The 15,330-nt window shown below is 29.3% G+C and overlaps 1 protein-coding gene across 4 annotated transcripts in view; it reads right to left on the minus strand.

Annotated features, from left to right (window-relative positions):
* Window positions 1–1,383: 1,383 nt before the first annotated feature.
* LOC107446551 (AT-rich interactive domain-containing protein 4B) overlaps window positions 1,384–15,330 on the minus strand; it is a 64,656-nt gene continuing 50,709 nt past the window's right edge. For all 4 annotated transcript variants that reach the window (XM_043049273.2, XM_043049271.2, XM_043049270.2 and 1 more), the window contains 4 exons: window positions 11,290–14,224; window positions 8,595–8,735; window positions 4,902–5,042; window positions 1,384–1,730 (listed from right to left, as the gene is read on the minus strand). In XM_043049273.2, the coding sequence (XP_042905207.1) occupies window positions 1,675–1,730; window positions 4,902–5,042; window positions 8,595–8,735; window positions 11,290–14,224 (3,273 nt within the window). In that variant the 3' untranslated portion in view covers window positions 1,384–1,674. The remainder of the gene's footprint in view (window positions 1,731–4,901; window positions 5,043–8,594; window positions 8,736–11,289; window positions 14,225–15,330) is intronic.

The raw sequence follows: 15,330 nt of genomic DNA on the forward strand, positions 1-15,330 counted from the left end.
TCAAGCACCCTAGCAGATATTAAAATATGTCATTATATATTACTTTAAATTAAAAAATATTGTGTGAAATGGGTATGAATGAACTTGTGAAAAAAATAAGATTTGGTGGAAAAATTTTTTTTTGTTAACTCATCCATATAGAAAATCATCACTTCCTATAAAAGTTTCTAATGAAACTTGGATAGTAAAAGCTAGTTGTAGAAAAAGAAATTCATTGATAAGCATATCTGCAAAGGAGCAATACAGTAGTATTTTTAAATAATCACTTTTGGAGTAAACGGAATTGCATGTCAATGAAAAATAAATTATAACACAAAACTGAAAACATTTTAATAAAACTAATACTAAATATGGATTCCTGTTGTTTAATGATGGTTAAAAACACTTGAAATAAAAGAGTAGCTTGTACTACTCCTTTTCATTAATTGTCCAAAACTTGATGTCATAGAGTAGTTTTACGTGAAAAATGCTATACATGTAGAAATACTAAATCCTTGTTTTCAAAATAAATTAAAAGAAATAGACACTTTAGCTTTAATTATTCAAAACTATTATGAACTCAAAATTTTACAGACAATTATTTGAGTTAATGTGATATATCTACATAAATTATACATTATTTAAATTTTTCGACAAGAATTGTAGGATTCTGAGCTAATATCAAATATTTGTAAAATAAGTAATTTTATTATTTTATTTTTATTGAATAACTACCTTTAGAGTTATAAGCGTAGAAACAATTTTCAGAATGACAGATTTCGGGGCAGCAAATCCCAAATGCCCTGCCTAAAACCAGTTTAGGACATTGAAAACTCTTGAGCTCTGTGTTAATTTTAGACTGCTCAATAAAACACAGTTTCCCACACTTCATTCTTTAGAATAAAGAAGATCTGCGCACGAGTAAAACCACCAGAGGGTTAATTTAAGCAGTTTTGCAAACTTTCATTCTCAGACATGCTAGGAAAGAGTTGCATTTTTAGCATTGAGAATGCTAATTTTTTTTTTTTTTTTTTTNTCAAAAGAAAATCAAAGGAATGAAATAACAAAACATAATAAATGTACATGAATGCATTCATTCTTTAAAAAAGAAACATAGCAAGGAGAATTGTTTCAAAATATAATTACAAGTACAATCACCCTTATTGCAAAAGTTTTGTATAATGAAGAATTGCTTTAGATAAATTTTGCTTCGGTTTAAAATATATATGGTTTAGTTTAGTTGAAACAGATTGAGAATTCTTTTTAAATATAACTATATACACATATAAGTAGTATTAACAATAAAAATTAATGTTTTTTGACAATTGTTGTTTTTGTTACTGTTTTTAAAAATATGATGTTTTTGACAAAATATATATGTCTGATTTTCAAACACTAACGCAACTTGAATATTTTTAAAAATATTACTTTTAGAGTAACAATATTGATTTTAAACAATGAAAAATGCAAGTAATTTAACAATAGAATAATAATTAAAATGAGAAGATAAATATAGAAGGAGGATATTGACAAAATGAATATCAAATATAACATCATTGATATACAAGTTATTTAAAAATAACTAGTACCTAAAACTTTTTTTATACTTTTAAAATTGTACATATTTACATAATATAATAATTTGTATATTTTTAAAAATATTTGTACAAAAAGAGTCAACTCCTGGTGTCAGGATTAGGAACAGCTTTGTCCTTCATCCGAATGAGGAGATGGAGCAGTAGTCGAACCAACTGGGGGAGAAAAAAAAACAGAACGTAAATTAGAGCTATTTAATGAACTGAAAATGAGGATTCATAAATAAATTTATAAATGAATTTCTTATAGTATGAAAAACTATTTGCAGGGCCTTTTATCAAAGCAAAAACTTTTATCAAAGCAAGAACTTTTAAAAGTTTTTTTCGAAAAAATTAACGACCTTAAAAAATAGTTGTTTGCCATAATTAATGTATACATGTAACCTCAAGTAACCATGCCAATTATTCACTTTTTCGACAAAAAAATAAAAATAAAAATTATTGCATTTACTGATATAACACTATTCTTTTCTTTCAGAATGCACTACTCCTTACATGGGGTTTCATTCTAGAGGAAAGAAAGAATATTTTAATGAACAAGTTTCCCCTTGCTAGCAGCCTCCCCCCCGCACATATCCCTTTTCGCCTCTACGCAAGGTTTCATTCTAGGTTAAAGAAAAACAGACTTTTTGCTATAAATATTTCGGTTAGTCTAAAAAATTAAAATAAACTAGTGATACTGGAAATTAAGGACTTCTAAAATCCTTGAACCAAAATTAAGTATTTTTAATGACCCTTATTTTCGAAAATAAAAATTTATGTAATACGTCACAAATTATGTTACATTCCATTTTGAAGAACAGTTAGTAGTAGAAGTAGTACGTTATTAACCTTACACTAGTACTGCACAATGAACTATTGTCGAAGGTCTGGCAAACATTCCCGAGGATGACCTAAAAAGAATGCCATCACCATTTTGATTCTCTGCAGAAGTTATAGTACTCCCGTTTATAGCCACACAGTTTAACGAGAACTAATACCATGATGTACTTGTGCAGGCTATTCAAACTGGTCACCCACCCACTAACTGATAATTGGCAGCAATGCTTGACTTCAGTGATTTACTGAAACTCTTGTCTTACAATCAGTCGACTGCAAGACTGTTAAACACTTTAAAATTAGAAGAATTTTTCTTTTTTTAACTACTGCATTAGAAAATTTAGACTATGCCAATAATGCAGAAATAGAAATTAAGAAAATTTAAGCGCTAAAATAGTTTATAATTAGTTTATACAAATTTTCACTGGTTCATTTGTAGTAAGTCTCAATTAAATTTTTTTTTAAACAAAAAGCTAATAAAAATATTTTAAAAGAAACATTACAATACAAAGAATGTGTAATGTTATAATTATGATGAAATATGTTATTGTATGACAAAAACCAAACACAGACACAGATCAAAAGATTAAAAATAAAAAAAAATAAAAATAACTAAAATACCGTACCATCTCATTACATCGATTGCTCGTCCAGAGACCACTAATGATTATTTTATGGCAGTGCAAATCAAATTTAAGTGGACTCAGACCAATGGGCTTTTGCCAATTTTGAGCCCTGCAGTGATGTTGCTTTACTTGTCAGCCAATTTAAAGATTTGCAACAAATGCAAAAAGAGTAGGATTGAAAATTAATCTAAGCGAAACAATGTGAAGAATTGGAAAAAAAAATAACAAAATTAAGTTAAACTGAAGGAAGTAGTCCACACAGAAGACGGTGACTCGGAACAAATAAATTTACATGAAAGGAAGAACTGATACTGAAATCGCCATAAGAATCTTAAAATAACAAAATTATTTTAAAAAGTTAACTAAAACCTGGCAATAATATAATTTAATGTTAAAACAATAATTAATTCAAGGGAAAAAGCATACTTTTATATAATCATATCCCACTAGACAGTTGGTAAAAAAGATGTTTTAGAAAAATTTTAAAAATCTTTTGGCTGCAAATTATTTCAAATACAAACAAAACATAGCAAGAACCACTCACCAATAACATGGATAGAAAGAGAATGAGTCGCATTTTTAACGTCATATTTTTCCATCAAAAGTATTAACAAGGGCATCAAATGGCAAAAAGGAGGACCAATGGTAACAAGAAAAATGGTACAAAATGAGGGAAACTAGATTCAGGCCTTCCACTAAGGTTAAACTTTAAAAATAATCGCTTTAGTAGAGTCAAACATGAAAATAATCTCCAAAATGGTTTCCACATGCATAAAATACTTACCAAAATAGTCTCCCTCCTCTAACATATTTTTACAATATTTGTGCTTTAATAATATAAAATAATCTTAATAGTGTTACTTATTTAAGATTGCATTGTGTAATTGGTGTGATTGTATTTTACATTGCATCGATTTTCTCTTTCAATTTTGAGAAAGAAAACCTAAGAAATTTATAACGAGAGCATACGCTTTTTTTTAACTGTATAATAATTAATGAAAAAACAATTTACTGCAAAAGATGTAATTGGCAATCAATTATTTTATAATTGATTACAGTCAACTCTGGAAAAATTTGAATTTAAGATACAATAGATACAAATTGGTTGGATATATATTTTCGTTATCAGCAGATTTTTTTCCAAAATGTGTTTCTGTTCTTAAGAGAAAAGGAAGGCATACAAATTTTTATAATTTAATAATTAAATAGGTCAGAAATAAATTTGAAATGAATGTTGAGCATTGTGGACAGAAAGGCATAGAGTAATAATGCAATCAAAATTTGTTACTAGAGAGGAGAGGAAATTGAGTGATATTTAGTGGAAATCTTAATAGCACAAAAGGAAATTTTGCAGATCTAACGAAAAGTGCCAAGGGCAAAGCAGAGAAAAAACTTTTAATCATGAAGAATATAGCAATAAAACATAATGAAAATGGCCAAAATAATAAAAATAGTCCAAAATGTCATTACACAAAGAAAAGCCATAATTTTGTGAAAATTAAAGCATTTGTGATTGAAATTATGAAAAATTATTCTGATGCTGCATTGCTTGCACTGATAAAAATTAGCAAAAAATGAGAATAATTCATTGATTTTAATAATTTTTATGTAGGTTTAAAAATCACACTAAATTTGTTATTTTAATAATGTTAAAATATATATATTTTTCAAAAAAAAATATTTAAGCCATTTGTTTATTCTAAAGCTCAAGTAATTCTTTACTGCAAGACAGTTTAAACTATAGATTTGCTAAGAGTTAAAGGCCCTTTAAAACTGAGTTTTTTTTTCCCCCAACCATTCAAAAAATAGGCACCTTCAAATATCTGTTGCCTAAAAGGAGATTCAACTACCTAAGAGATTTGTATCAGCTGATTTGTATTACCTGTCTCCCTTATTTTCTTTCTGGCTTTCCTTCGCTTATGATCAATAGCAATCACTTCGGCTCTTAAAGATAAGTAATGCTTCCTCAATTCAGACATCTTTTTCTGCAAAAGAGCTATTCTCTTCTCAGGATCCTTTTCATCTGAAATGTTTGAAAGAAATTTGATTAACTTATAACTTATTATAACGAAACATCCTAAAAAAGAGATTTTCATATAGCTCAATTAAATGAATTAAAAACAACTAGTTTCATATCATAACTTTTTATTTTTTAGTTATGATATAAAACTGAATGAGGTAATAATATTTTTTATCACAATTAAAACATTACATTGATCAAGCTAATAAAATGATTCTCAATATATTAAAAAAAGTAAGAAAGAAATTCAAGAAATAGCAGCCTTAGCATAGATAACGACATTTTGATGCATGTAAAGAGTAATGCTTTCACTATAGGTACGTTTTATTATTTTTCTTTTGTAAATAATATTTGAAGTATTTGACCTTTGAAACTAATTTGAATCAGATTAAACATCTTCTAAGCCATTTAAGAAGAAAGTTATTTATTTCAAAATTCTCACTTTTTAATTCATAATAAAATTTAGATAATACATTTATAAAAAATCAGAGTTAATTTAGAAATATGAATTGTAATATTTTTGAGAATGCATAAATATTATTTTTGAACATGATAAAGTGTATTTAATAATTGAAAATAATAGACAGACCCCTTTCCATAAATTGGTGTTTTGACAATACAAAAGCATACGAGGCAACTTTGACTGTTGTTTACATAGAAGGTGTTACTTACCTTAGGGAAGCAATACTGCTTTTGTGATAATCCATTCATGAATATTAGGATAGCCTAATATCTAACAGTTAAGTTACTGATCTAGTTCAGCCCTTAACTATCTGCAAACTTTATACCTGATGTCATATTTTCTTCTCAGGGTAACCAAAAACACTTAAAACAAAAAAGAAAAAATTCTCTAAATTTTTTTCTTTTCAGGTTGACTTTCCTTGAATTTTGCAACTGTGGCAATAAATTTTAATATTACTAACTTTTTCGTTATGCCTTATTCTAAAACTTGAAATATATATTAGTAAAACGCTTTCTGTAAGAGTTAAAAAAAAACATTTGTTTTAAGAAAAATTATACGAAAAAACAATACATAAGATATTTAACTTAAGTATTGCTCAAACTCTTCATCTGACTTGTTGGGTAATTCAATTAAATTTTTAAGGGATTTCCTTCATATCATCCTTCCCATTCTCCTTGGTTTCTTTCCCCAGCTCTGTAGCTACACTGTTTCAACTATTAGTTGTGTTCTTGTTTAACAGTGAAGTTAAACAGCTTGTGGTTACATTATATATTTGTATAACTTTATTAAATGCAATATATTAATAACACTGATGTTACATGAACACAGTATTTCAGGTTAATCAATTTTAGAAACTGAGTGCTTTTTTTTAATTAATTAACTGCTAAAGTTTAATATGCTGCTTTCCAGGGTTGGGCATTTTCTTAGGACTTAGGCAAAAAATTGATTGTAACTTGCAAAAACTAATTAAATGAAATAGTTAAATACTTCATATTCAAGCAATAAAATGCTATATATTTATTATGTAATGTATAACATGCAATTTGACTTTTCTGATTGGACGTTGAGTTTGAGCCCAAAAAGGCTATAAATACAAGCAAATCTTTAGCTCTGATAGTTTTTTTTACTAGTCTTTTCCCAGTGTAGTTACCAAATATGCAACTCTCCATCTGTGCAATGTAATAATATACATATCCTTATCTGATCTCTGAACTCCATTACAATAACAATAGTAAGTTATGCACATATTTAGGTGTCATTAAATTTAAAATCCTTATCAAAGTAAAGATGAGGCAGAATTACTCATGAGCATGTTTCATTTTAAGAAGTGAGTCATTTCAAATAGATTTGCTGCTGATGCTATTATTATCTTTTAATGTTCTCTTATATTGCTTAGCATTTTTTACTTTCACATTTCCCTACAAATTAGTATAAAACGATTAAAATTTAGGGACAAATTCAAATTTTCCCTATCGGATCTAGTTTACCTAGAATTTTCAGATCCTAATATTTCATTTCTTTATTGATCACAAGTAATCTTCTAAAACCTTTATTGTTAGGTTGGGAAGACATTACTTTAAGAGTTGTCTACACATGACATCACACTTTTTACAATATTTTTGACCCCCTACACTTTTTTGTCACACTTCACATTATCCCCCATCACCTTGTTACATATTACACTATTTTACATAAACATAAATTAGCATCAATACAATCAATACACGATATAAATCATATTCCAAATTTTATTTTTGGGCTTCAACTTGTAAGTGTTTTAATGAAAAATATAAAGAAAAAAATGTTAAAACTAATTATATAAAAATACTTAATCTACTGATTTTAAAGGTTTTTATTTTGATAAAAATGTGACCACACCAAATTTTTTGCTACCCCCCTTTCTCGATTTTGTCACTAACTGTCATTATTTTAAGAACCCCCTTCCTCTCCTCTAACTGTGACATCATTTAGGGGTGGCCCATTGTAATGAATACATCAAGAATGTATAACCAACATCATCCAAAATTGACCCATTTAGTTCCGAACAGTCCTATATATTTATAAAAAATGTGTACAAAAAAGTTTTGAGGAAAATAAAAATCCCACTTTATTAGAAAGTTTTTTACTGGTCATTGTGCTCATGAAATGTCTTGCCTGAACTTGATTGCAAGTTTTACTAATGGATCAGAGTTATCAATTAAATTAAATATGGTCAATTAATGTCCTTGGAATATGTATAAACTTTTTAACAATAATAAAATATTCGAAACAAAAATTAAAAATTTCAATATTTTGTTTATTCAGCAGTCCTGCCTTGATTGCGGATAATGTTATCAGTCGCTAATTAATATCAAAATGACTCTGTCTTAATGTTAAAATTATTGTTTTCTGCAATTATTTATTGTTATCACATCACTAAATTTATTTAGTTTTTCAAAAATCATCTTACTCCCAAAGAAATATTCATTGTGTATTCGGAAGAATTCCTTCTCTTTCAACTCCAAGTATTCGTTTTCATAATGTCACGTGATCTTCTTGTCTCGGAAGTCTTCTCTGAACCGAGTGTGTCACCATTTTATGACATAGAGTTTGATAATATAGAAAGCCAAACTTATTTAACATTAAAAATAAAGATCAACATTTTAATCTATTACAACAGACTACCAAAAACGTGCCAATGCAATACAGTTAAACAGTCCCTATTCTTCAAAATTTTGAAAAATTAAAATAAAGCTAGAAAAGAAATAGCTCTAAAGAAATAGAGCTAGTAAAGATGAGATGGTTGAAAAAGTTTTTAAGACGGTGGTTCAAAAATTTTCGAAAACGTGATGCTCTAATCAATGGACTGCTTTTGCAATGAAAAGTAGAAAATTAAGTCAAGTAAATGAGCAAAACAGATTTTGATGCAACAAATGGTTGGTTGCAATCTTCGCGGAAATGCAAAAACATTGTTTAAAAGAAAATTCATGCATAAACAAAAATATTTGTTTAATTTCCTAGTTTACCTATTGTCATCAATTGGTTAAAGTTATCTAAAAAGATTATATTAAGAAAGAGACTACTGTGTTAGAATATAGCGAAGGAGTACTTACGGAGAGGCACATGAATCATCTCTTCAGAAGTAGGTGACATCTTAGAGGGCAAGGACTTTGAAAAACTTAGAGAACCATATGGAGGTGAACTGGATAGAGTAGCTAATGAAGTACCTGACGATTCTTCATAATAGTGTTCAACTGCAATTCAAAGACCAAATTTAATCATACCAATGAAGTATACAACACCACAACTCCCATCATCGAAATTTTTTTTATTTTTAAAAATGGTAAAATGTCTCATTTTTAAAAAATACTAATTTTAACAAGCATGATTTTAACAATTTAAATCTAAGTTTATTTAATAGATTTCAGAGTTTCATATTATCAAAAAGATAGGAAAACTTATAGCCTATCATTAAAGGCCTATTATTAAAATAATATTAGAACTTTTGAAAAAGAATCTCATTCTGAAATCCAAGTTTACTTTGTAAAATTTAGTGATAAGTACAACTAACTGAGGCAAAATAATTAACTTCATTTTACCTGATACCCAGCACAAATTATAAAATTTTAAATTATAAACTATTACAAAATTTTAAATTATTTTCTCTTTTTTTGAATTTTATTATTTACATTAAATTGTAATTAAAACAAAATTGAATGAGAATTTATAAACAGATTGTAATTTTTTTAAAAGGCCTTTTGAAAAGATGAAATATTGAGAGAACTGAGGAACCAAAAAAAGACCTCAGAACCATATGATAGGCAATTTGATGCCTATTATTTGTCCTAAATAAAATGATGATTTGAAATCAATAAAAATTTGAAGAAAACATTCATTTTAAAACATAAAAATGTGTGTAAAAAAAAAACTTTCAAATTTAATATTTTAAACATTTTTATAAAATAGGCTTAAAATGTTATTCTATATTATTATTATATATAACTAAGGACCGGATTTTGATGACATTTGCATTTTTATGCATTTTTGGACATTTTTTGTCTTTTAGAGCATTTTATTAGATTTATAAAGCATTTTTCTTTAAATTTTGGGGCGTATTTTGCATTTTAATGCATTTTTTAAAGTTTTTTTGTTAATTTTTTACTATTTTTTATCAATTTTTATTATTACACTGGCTTCCAAACAATGAAGAAAATCTATAGAATATTAACAGGTTAAGCAAAATCTTTTCAAATGGAAGAAGAATTGTAAGTAAGTGAGACCGTCATTTTCAAGTACGCACCTATAACATCAGTAGACGTTGAAAGAAGCTTCTGCAGGAAATTGTAGAATAAGGTTAATNTTTCTTTAATTCAATATTTTTGCTTTATTTAAGGCATTTTTTGCACAATTTTTGCATTTTTAAGGGCATTTTTTGCACTTTTTAAGGGCATTAGTTGAGATTTTTTTGGTCATCAAAATCCGGGCTCTATATATAACCATTAACATAAAAATTATTTTAGCAATTTTTTTTTGTATAATAAATTTAAGAATACTGAAACTTTTAAGATACTCTGTATAAATCATCCACTTTACACGATGTAAAACAAGACCCATAACAAACTTTTACTGTACGGCTTTTTGTATTAACATTGAACTGTAAAATTAAACATTTAATACACATTAAATAGAGTAAAACTTTTTTAAAAACAATAAAAAAAACTTCAACATATTTAACTGAATGAAGACTGGTAATCAGATTTTTATAAAATGGTAGAAAGAATGATTGCTCTCAGTGTTTTCATCATAGAAAAAAAATGGGTGAGAATTTCTCCTCATTTCTCAAAAATAGGGTGAGATTTCAAAAAATTAAGTGAGATTTCTAAAAACTAAAAAAACACAAAAACCCACTGAAAAAAAAATCATTTCTTTAATTACTCATTTATTTTATCATTAAAGAATTATTATTTTTATAATCATTATTATTTTTTTATTACTCATTCATTTATTTTATTAATCATTTTTAACGTCTTCTACTTTTTAAAGCATTGAATATTTTTGGTGCATCATAGAAGATTTTGCCTTTACAAGGTATTTGTCCATCTTACATTAGCACATAAAAAATTTGAATGTCTTACATGAAGAAACCTTACCTACGATAAACACGTGGTTACAGAGAAATGCGTTCTGAAAGGGGTTCCGTGGTTGTGTTCTGTTGTTCAAAAAGGTTCTAAACAATACTGGTAAATAGGGAAGCTAGATAACGGGGCAGATGTTGAAAATAATGAAAGATCCAGGAAGAAAAGTGAAACGGATTTTATTCTAAATGGCGTAATTTGACGCTTTTTCCAAAATGCGAGAAATTCAGGAATTTTGAAATTGAATTATAGAATGCGCAAATTTCTCGAGGTAATCATTTTTTAATGCGAGAAAAGAAAAAATTATATGTGAGGTTCTCGCGCTGTAGTGAAAACACTGGCTCTACATTTTTTTCTTCTTCCAAGCTTCGAGAAAAAAGTGTGCGGACCAACAGAAAAATCAGCTTTCATCTATTTTGGAAATCTATAAAAAATTTTTAAACTCATATTGATGCCAGAGGGGCTTAATTAAGGTATAAAGGTAATATATGTAATGTGATAATAATTTTTTAGGATCCTCTAAATGGATAAATACAATCCATAAAATTTCATACATCATCTTAAAGTTATAACTTTTAAGAGCTGAGATTTAGTGAATTTAATTATATTAGGATATGTGTAAACATTATATAAAACACAGTTGTGAAATTGTAGGTAATGAAAACATGCTTACCTTTTGAGGTGCGCAAAAAGGAAAGTTTGTGCTTGGGTGACTTAGTCGTTTCCGACATTCTCCGAAATCTTTTACTTTTCTTTTTCCTCTTTGTTAGTTGGTGATCAATGCTTTCAGACTTTGGTTGTTGTTTTAGCAGGTCACTACTAGGAGGTAGCTTCTCCGCGACAGATGATTGGCAGACATCAAATGCAAGTGTAGTTGCGGCATGATATTCTTCACTACCCCTGCTTATAGTTCGATTGGATCCGCAACGGAAAATGTCCCCCTCCCCCTCACACGACTCCCTTCCAGACTGCGTACTCTCTGGATAAGGAAACGAATCTCTTTCATGGGAAGGAGAACTGGATAGAAGAGATTCTGTGCTCGATGGAGTTGTTGGTGGCGTGTTGTCCATAACCGTGCTCGTATTGTTGATATTCAGCAACCCTGAACTGTTCTCTTCCATGCTGGAAGAGTCAGATGAATCGTCTATAATGTTAGCAATATCAACAGGACTGGCAGGAACATTTTCCTCACACAGAAGGAAAGACATGTCAGGATCTTCTTGTTTGATGCTGGATGACGATGCCACATCCAAAGTTTCTTCCTTAAAGAATTTGTCGTCATCAGATGAAGAGCATCCTTTAGTTTTAGGTTTTTTCTTCTTTCGCTTCTTCTCCATTTTTGGTAACGTATCCTTATCGGAATCAGTATCTTGACCGTGATCCAGGGGTAGTTTCCTTTTTTTCTTGGCTTTCTTTTCACAGAAATCTTTTCCTAAAAGCTTTTCCCGATTCTTTTTAATTTTCTTCTTTTTCAGCACATCACTACCATCTTCACTTTTCATACTACATTTTAACAACTTCTTGTCACACTTCTTTTTCTCTTTCTTTTTTACTTTATCAATATCTTTAACGTCATCGCCATCCATTTTCTTAGTCTCGCATACATCTTCGTGCTTAAATCGTTTTTTATTTTTATTTTTCTTCAATTTTTTCGATTTTGACTTCATGTCTAAGCTTTTCATTCTTTCACAAGAAAATCCACCAAATCTCATTTTCTTTTTAGCTCTATTCTTATTCATCTTCGAATCTTTGTCCAGAAGTAATTCAGAACCTGACTTCTTTCCAAATTTTTTGCTAAATTTTTTCTTCTTTCCTTCTTTTTTAATGGTAAAAGATATGTTTTTTATATTATCATCCTCTTTAGAAGGACACAAATCAAAGTTTTGTTCAGCTGCTTTCGGCTCTTGAGAAGTACTACTGCAGAAACCCAGATTACTTGGAGCTGAATCAATGATTTCCCTCAGAGAATCACTACTGATAGCTCGCAAATCTTCAGCTACCTCATCCTTCAGAAGAGAGTTTGCTTCATCACAGGACTTTGTTAGAAGAAAATCTGTGAGGGAGTTGTCAACTGGAGCATCAGAGTTAGTATCTTCATTGTCAACAACGCAAGATCCCTCCGTAACGTTGTTCTCCACATTAAGGGTTTGCTCTTTAATCGATGCTATTTCTACAGCCTCAGATGATATCAACTCTGAATTGCTGGTCGACTTCTCACTGACATCTGTACTCAACACAACTGATTCACCTTCATTGCTTTTCTCACTACTTTCAGTACTTAAAACTTTAGAAGCAGCATCCAGCTCATTTTCAGTATTGCATTTGGAAAGTGCATTGAATACCTGAATAGTAGGAGAAAGCTTAAAGCCCACATCTTTTGAATCATTGTTAGAATCGTTTGTATCACTCTCGCAAATACGCAAAGAGCTTGATGAATCAGACCGAGACATGCACTTATTGCTGCTCTCTCGTAAGAAATCAAAGGGAAGTTCATTCTTTTGATCAAATTCATTTACCACATCATTCTTCAATCTCTCTAAAATGCCTGGTATCATTTTACTGACATCTACAGCTTCAGAAATAATATTGTCATCTGACCTCAACTTGTTGTCTACATTTTGAGGACTAAAAGAAGGGACAAAAATATTTTGAGGTGAGGAGACTTCAGTTTGATCATTTACAATCTCACTGCAAGGAAGTGACGTTTCAGTCACGTGCACCGAATCAACCGAGTCATTTGTTTCTAAACAATCTGTCTTTCCGCTACTAAGAAGGGAAGTTTCTTCGTTAGTTTCTGAATTTTGTATTTTAATGTCGGATGCCACCTGTTGTTCACTCATTTCAATTTCCGATATTGAAGAGGTATCTGCAGGTTCTGAAAATATCAAAGGAGGCTCCATCACAGCAGGACTTTCTGTTTTTCGAATGAGACCTGAAAAGCTGAGAACAGATTGTTTGTTTATAGCAACTTCAGATGTTTGCATCGGTTGTGGAACATCCTCTTCAGGTGATGGCTGTGGTTTATCATCAGGTACAGTATCCACTAAAACTGACGGAGCAGATTGAGATTGAAGCTCCTCAACAACTCTATCTTCCACCAAGGGTGTTTCTGCTTGTATGCAGTCGGATAATAGTTTATGTATCATACCTTTCTCAGTATCTGTTTCAGAGTCAATCTTTAAATTTTCTTCCATTTTCACACCAGGGCTTAGTTTGTTTTCAGATGCAAAATTTTCAGCATCATTTGAAGAGCAATCAGTTCTTTTCATAATAGGCTCCAAAACTTTATCAAGCTCGGCAATGCTATCCTCCTTGGCTTCATCCAACTTCTCTTTCTCGTCATCACTAAAAAGCTCCTCCTTGAAACAACAATCAATTTGCACATCGACGTCTTCATCCTCTTCTCTTTCACTATCCGACTCCTGAGATGCATCGACAGCACTACCTTTGGTGGATTTTGTCTTTGTTTCCACATCTTCTTTCTTATCGGAACGTGTTGTTCGAGATACGTTCGAATTGGAACTACTAGTTGAGATTTTACGTACTGATTTTAAGCCTGGCAAACGTGATCGCTCTTGCTTTTTCATACTTGATGGAGGCAATGAATTCTGAGAAGAAAAAACATATAACTAAAAGAGTTGTTATTTATTTTTATAAAGATATAACTAAACAGTCAGCACTCTATACCTAATGTTTACTGCTTAAATGAGATACAATTGAACAGCTGTAAAAATTGAACAAATCCTCATCCCTAACTTTTTGCTTAAATTTCTTAATATTCAATGTGTTTTGACTATAATTATTTTCACTAAAAAAATTACTCTAGTAGAGAAAAAGTATCAACTGAATATGAAAAAATACTAATCATAGTACAGGAAAATAGTTTTAGTATCTTTTTTGAATGCAGTAAAAGCCAGATCATATGGAATTCGAATTGAAACGATAGTTTATTATCACAAAATTATGAAAAAAATTTGATTCCAAGCTTTAAAGTTTTGTTTTAAGAATTAATAGATTTTTTTTTCTGTTTTTCTTCATATTTTCTAATAATTTTTGCTTTTAATAACATTTTATTATGGAGCTGCATTTTTAAGAGCTTTCTAGGAGATATTTTTTTTCTTTCTATTATTGACATTTTTGCCAAAAAATACCATAATATGGTAAAAAGATTTTTAGCTTTTTTTAATAGTTATTAATAAATATTTTATTTATACATCTTTAGTTTCTATGAGCAGAGATTTTTATAAACCCATATTTCTCAGTTTGCAATTTAAGTTTTCTTTCTTTTTCATTAAAATTATTTAATTTCGTTTTCTTCTTCTTTTTCTTTTAGTTGTTTAAGTTTTGATAACGGCTTGACATATTTTCCCCTAGTAAACACAGAAATATGTCTTATGAAGAATTTAGATGTTAACTAGTAAAGAGTCAATTGACAATTGAGTTAAGATTTTTTTCTACCAATATCACAAACATTTTTATAAATTTTGATTGCACTAATTTTTTTGCCTTTATTAAAGTAAAGAATCCCCCCNACCCCCCCCCCCCATTAAAAAAATAAGAATTTTGGCATACAAGTATCCAGAATTTTAGCACATTTAGAATTTAAGAACTAAAGCCCACTCATTCTGGAACGTTGAGCTTTTAATGTAATATTAATTGAACCAACTTTTAAAAGAAAAAACTTCGGATTAAAAATATTTTAAGTGTTGGGAAG

This window comes from Parasteatoda tepidariorum, chromosome 8, assembly GCF_043381705.1.
Source record: "Parasteatoda tepidariorum isolate YZ-2023 chromosome 8, CAS_Ptep_4.0, whole genome shotgun sequence".
NCBI classification, from domain to species: domain Eukaryota; kingdom Metazoa; phylum Arthropoda; class Arachnida; order Araneae; family Theridiidae; genus Parasteatoda; species Parasteatoda tepidariorum.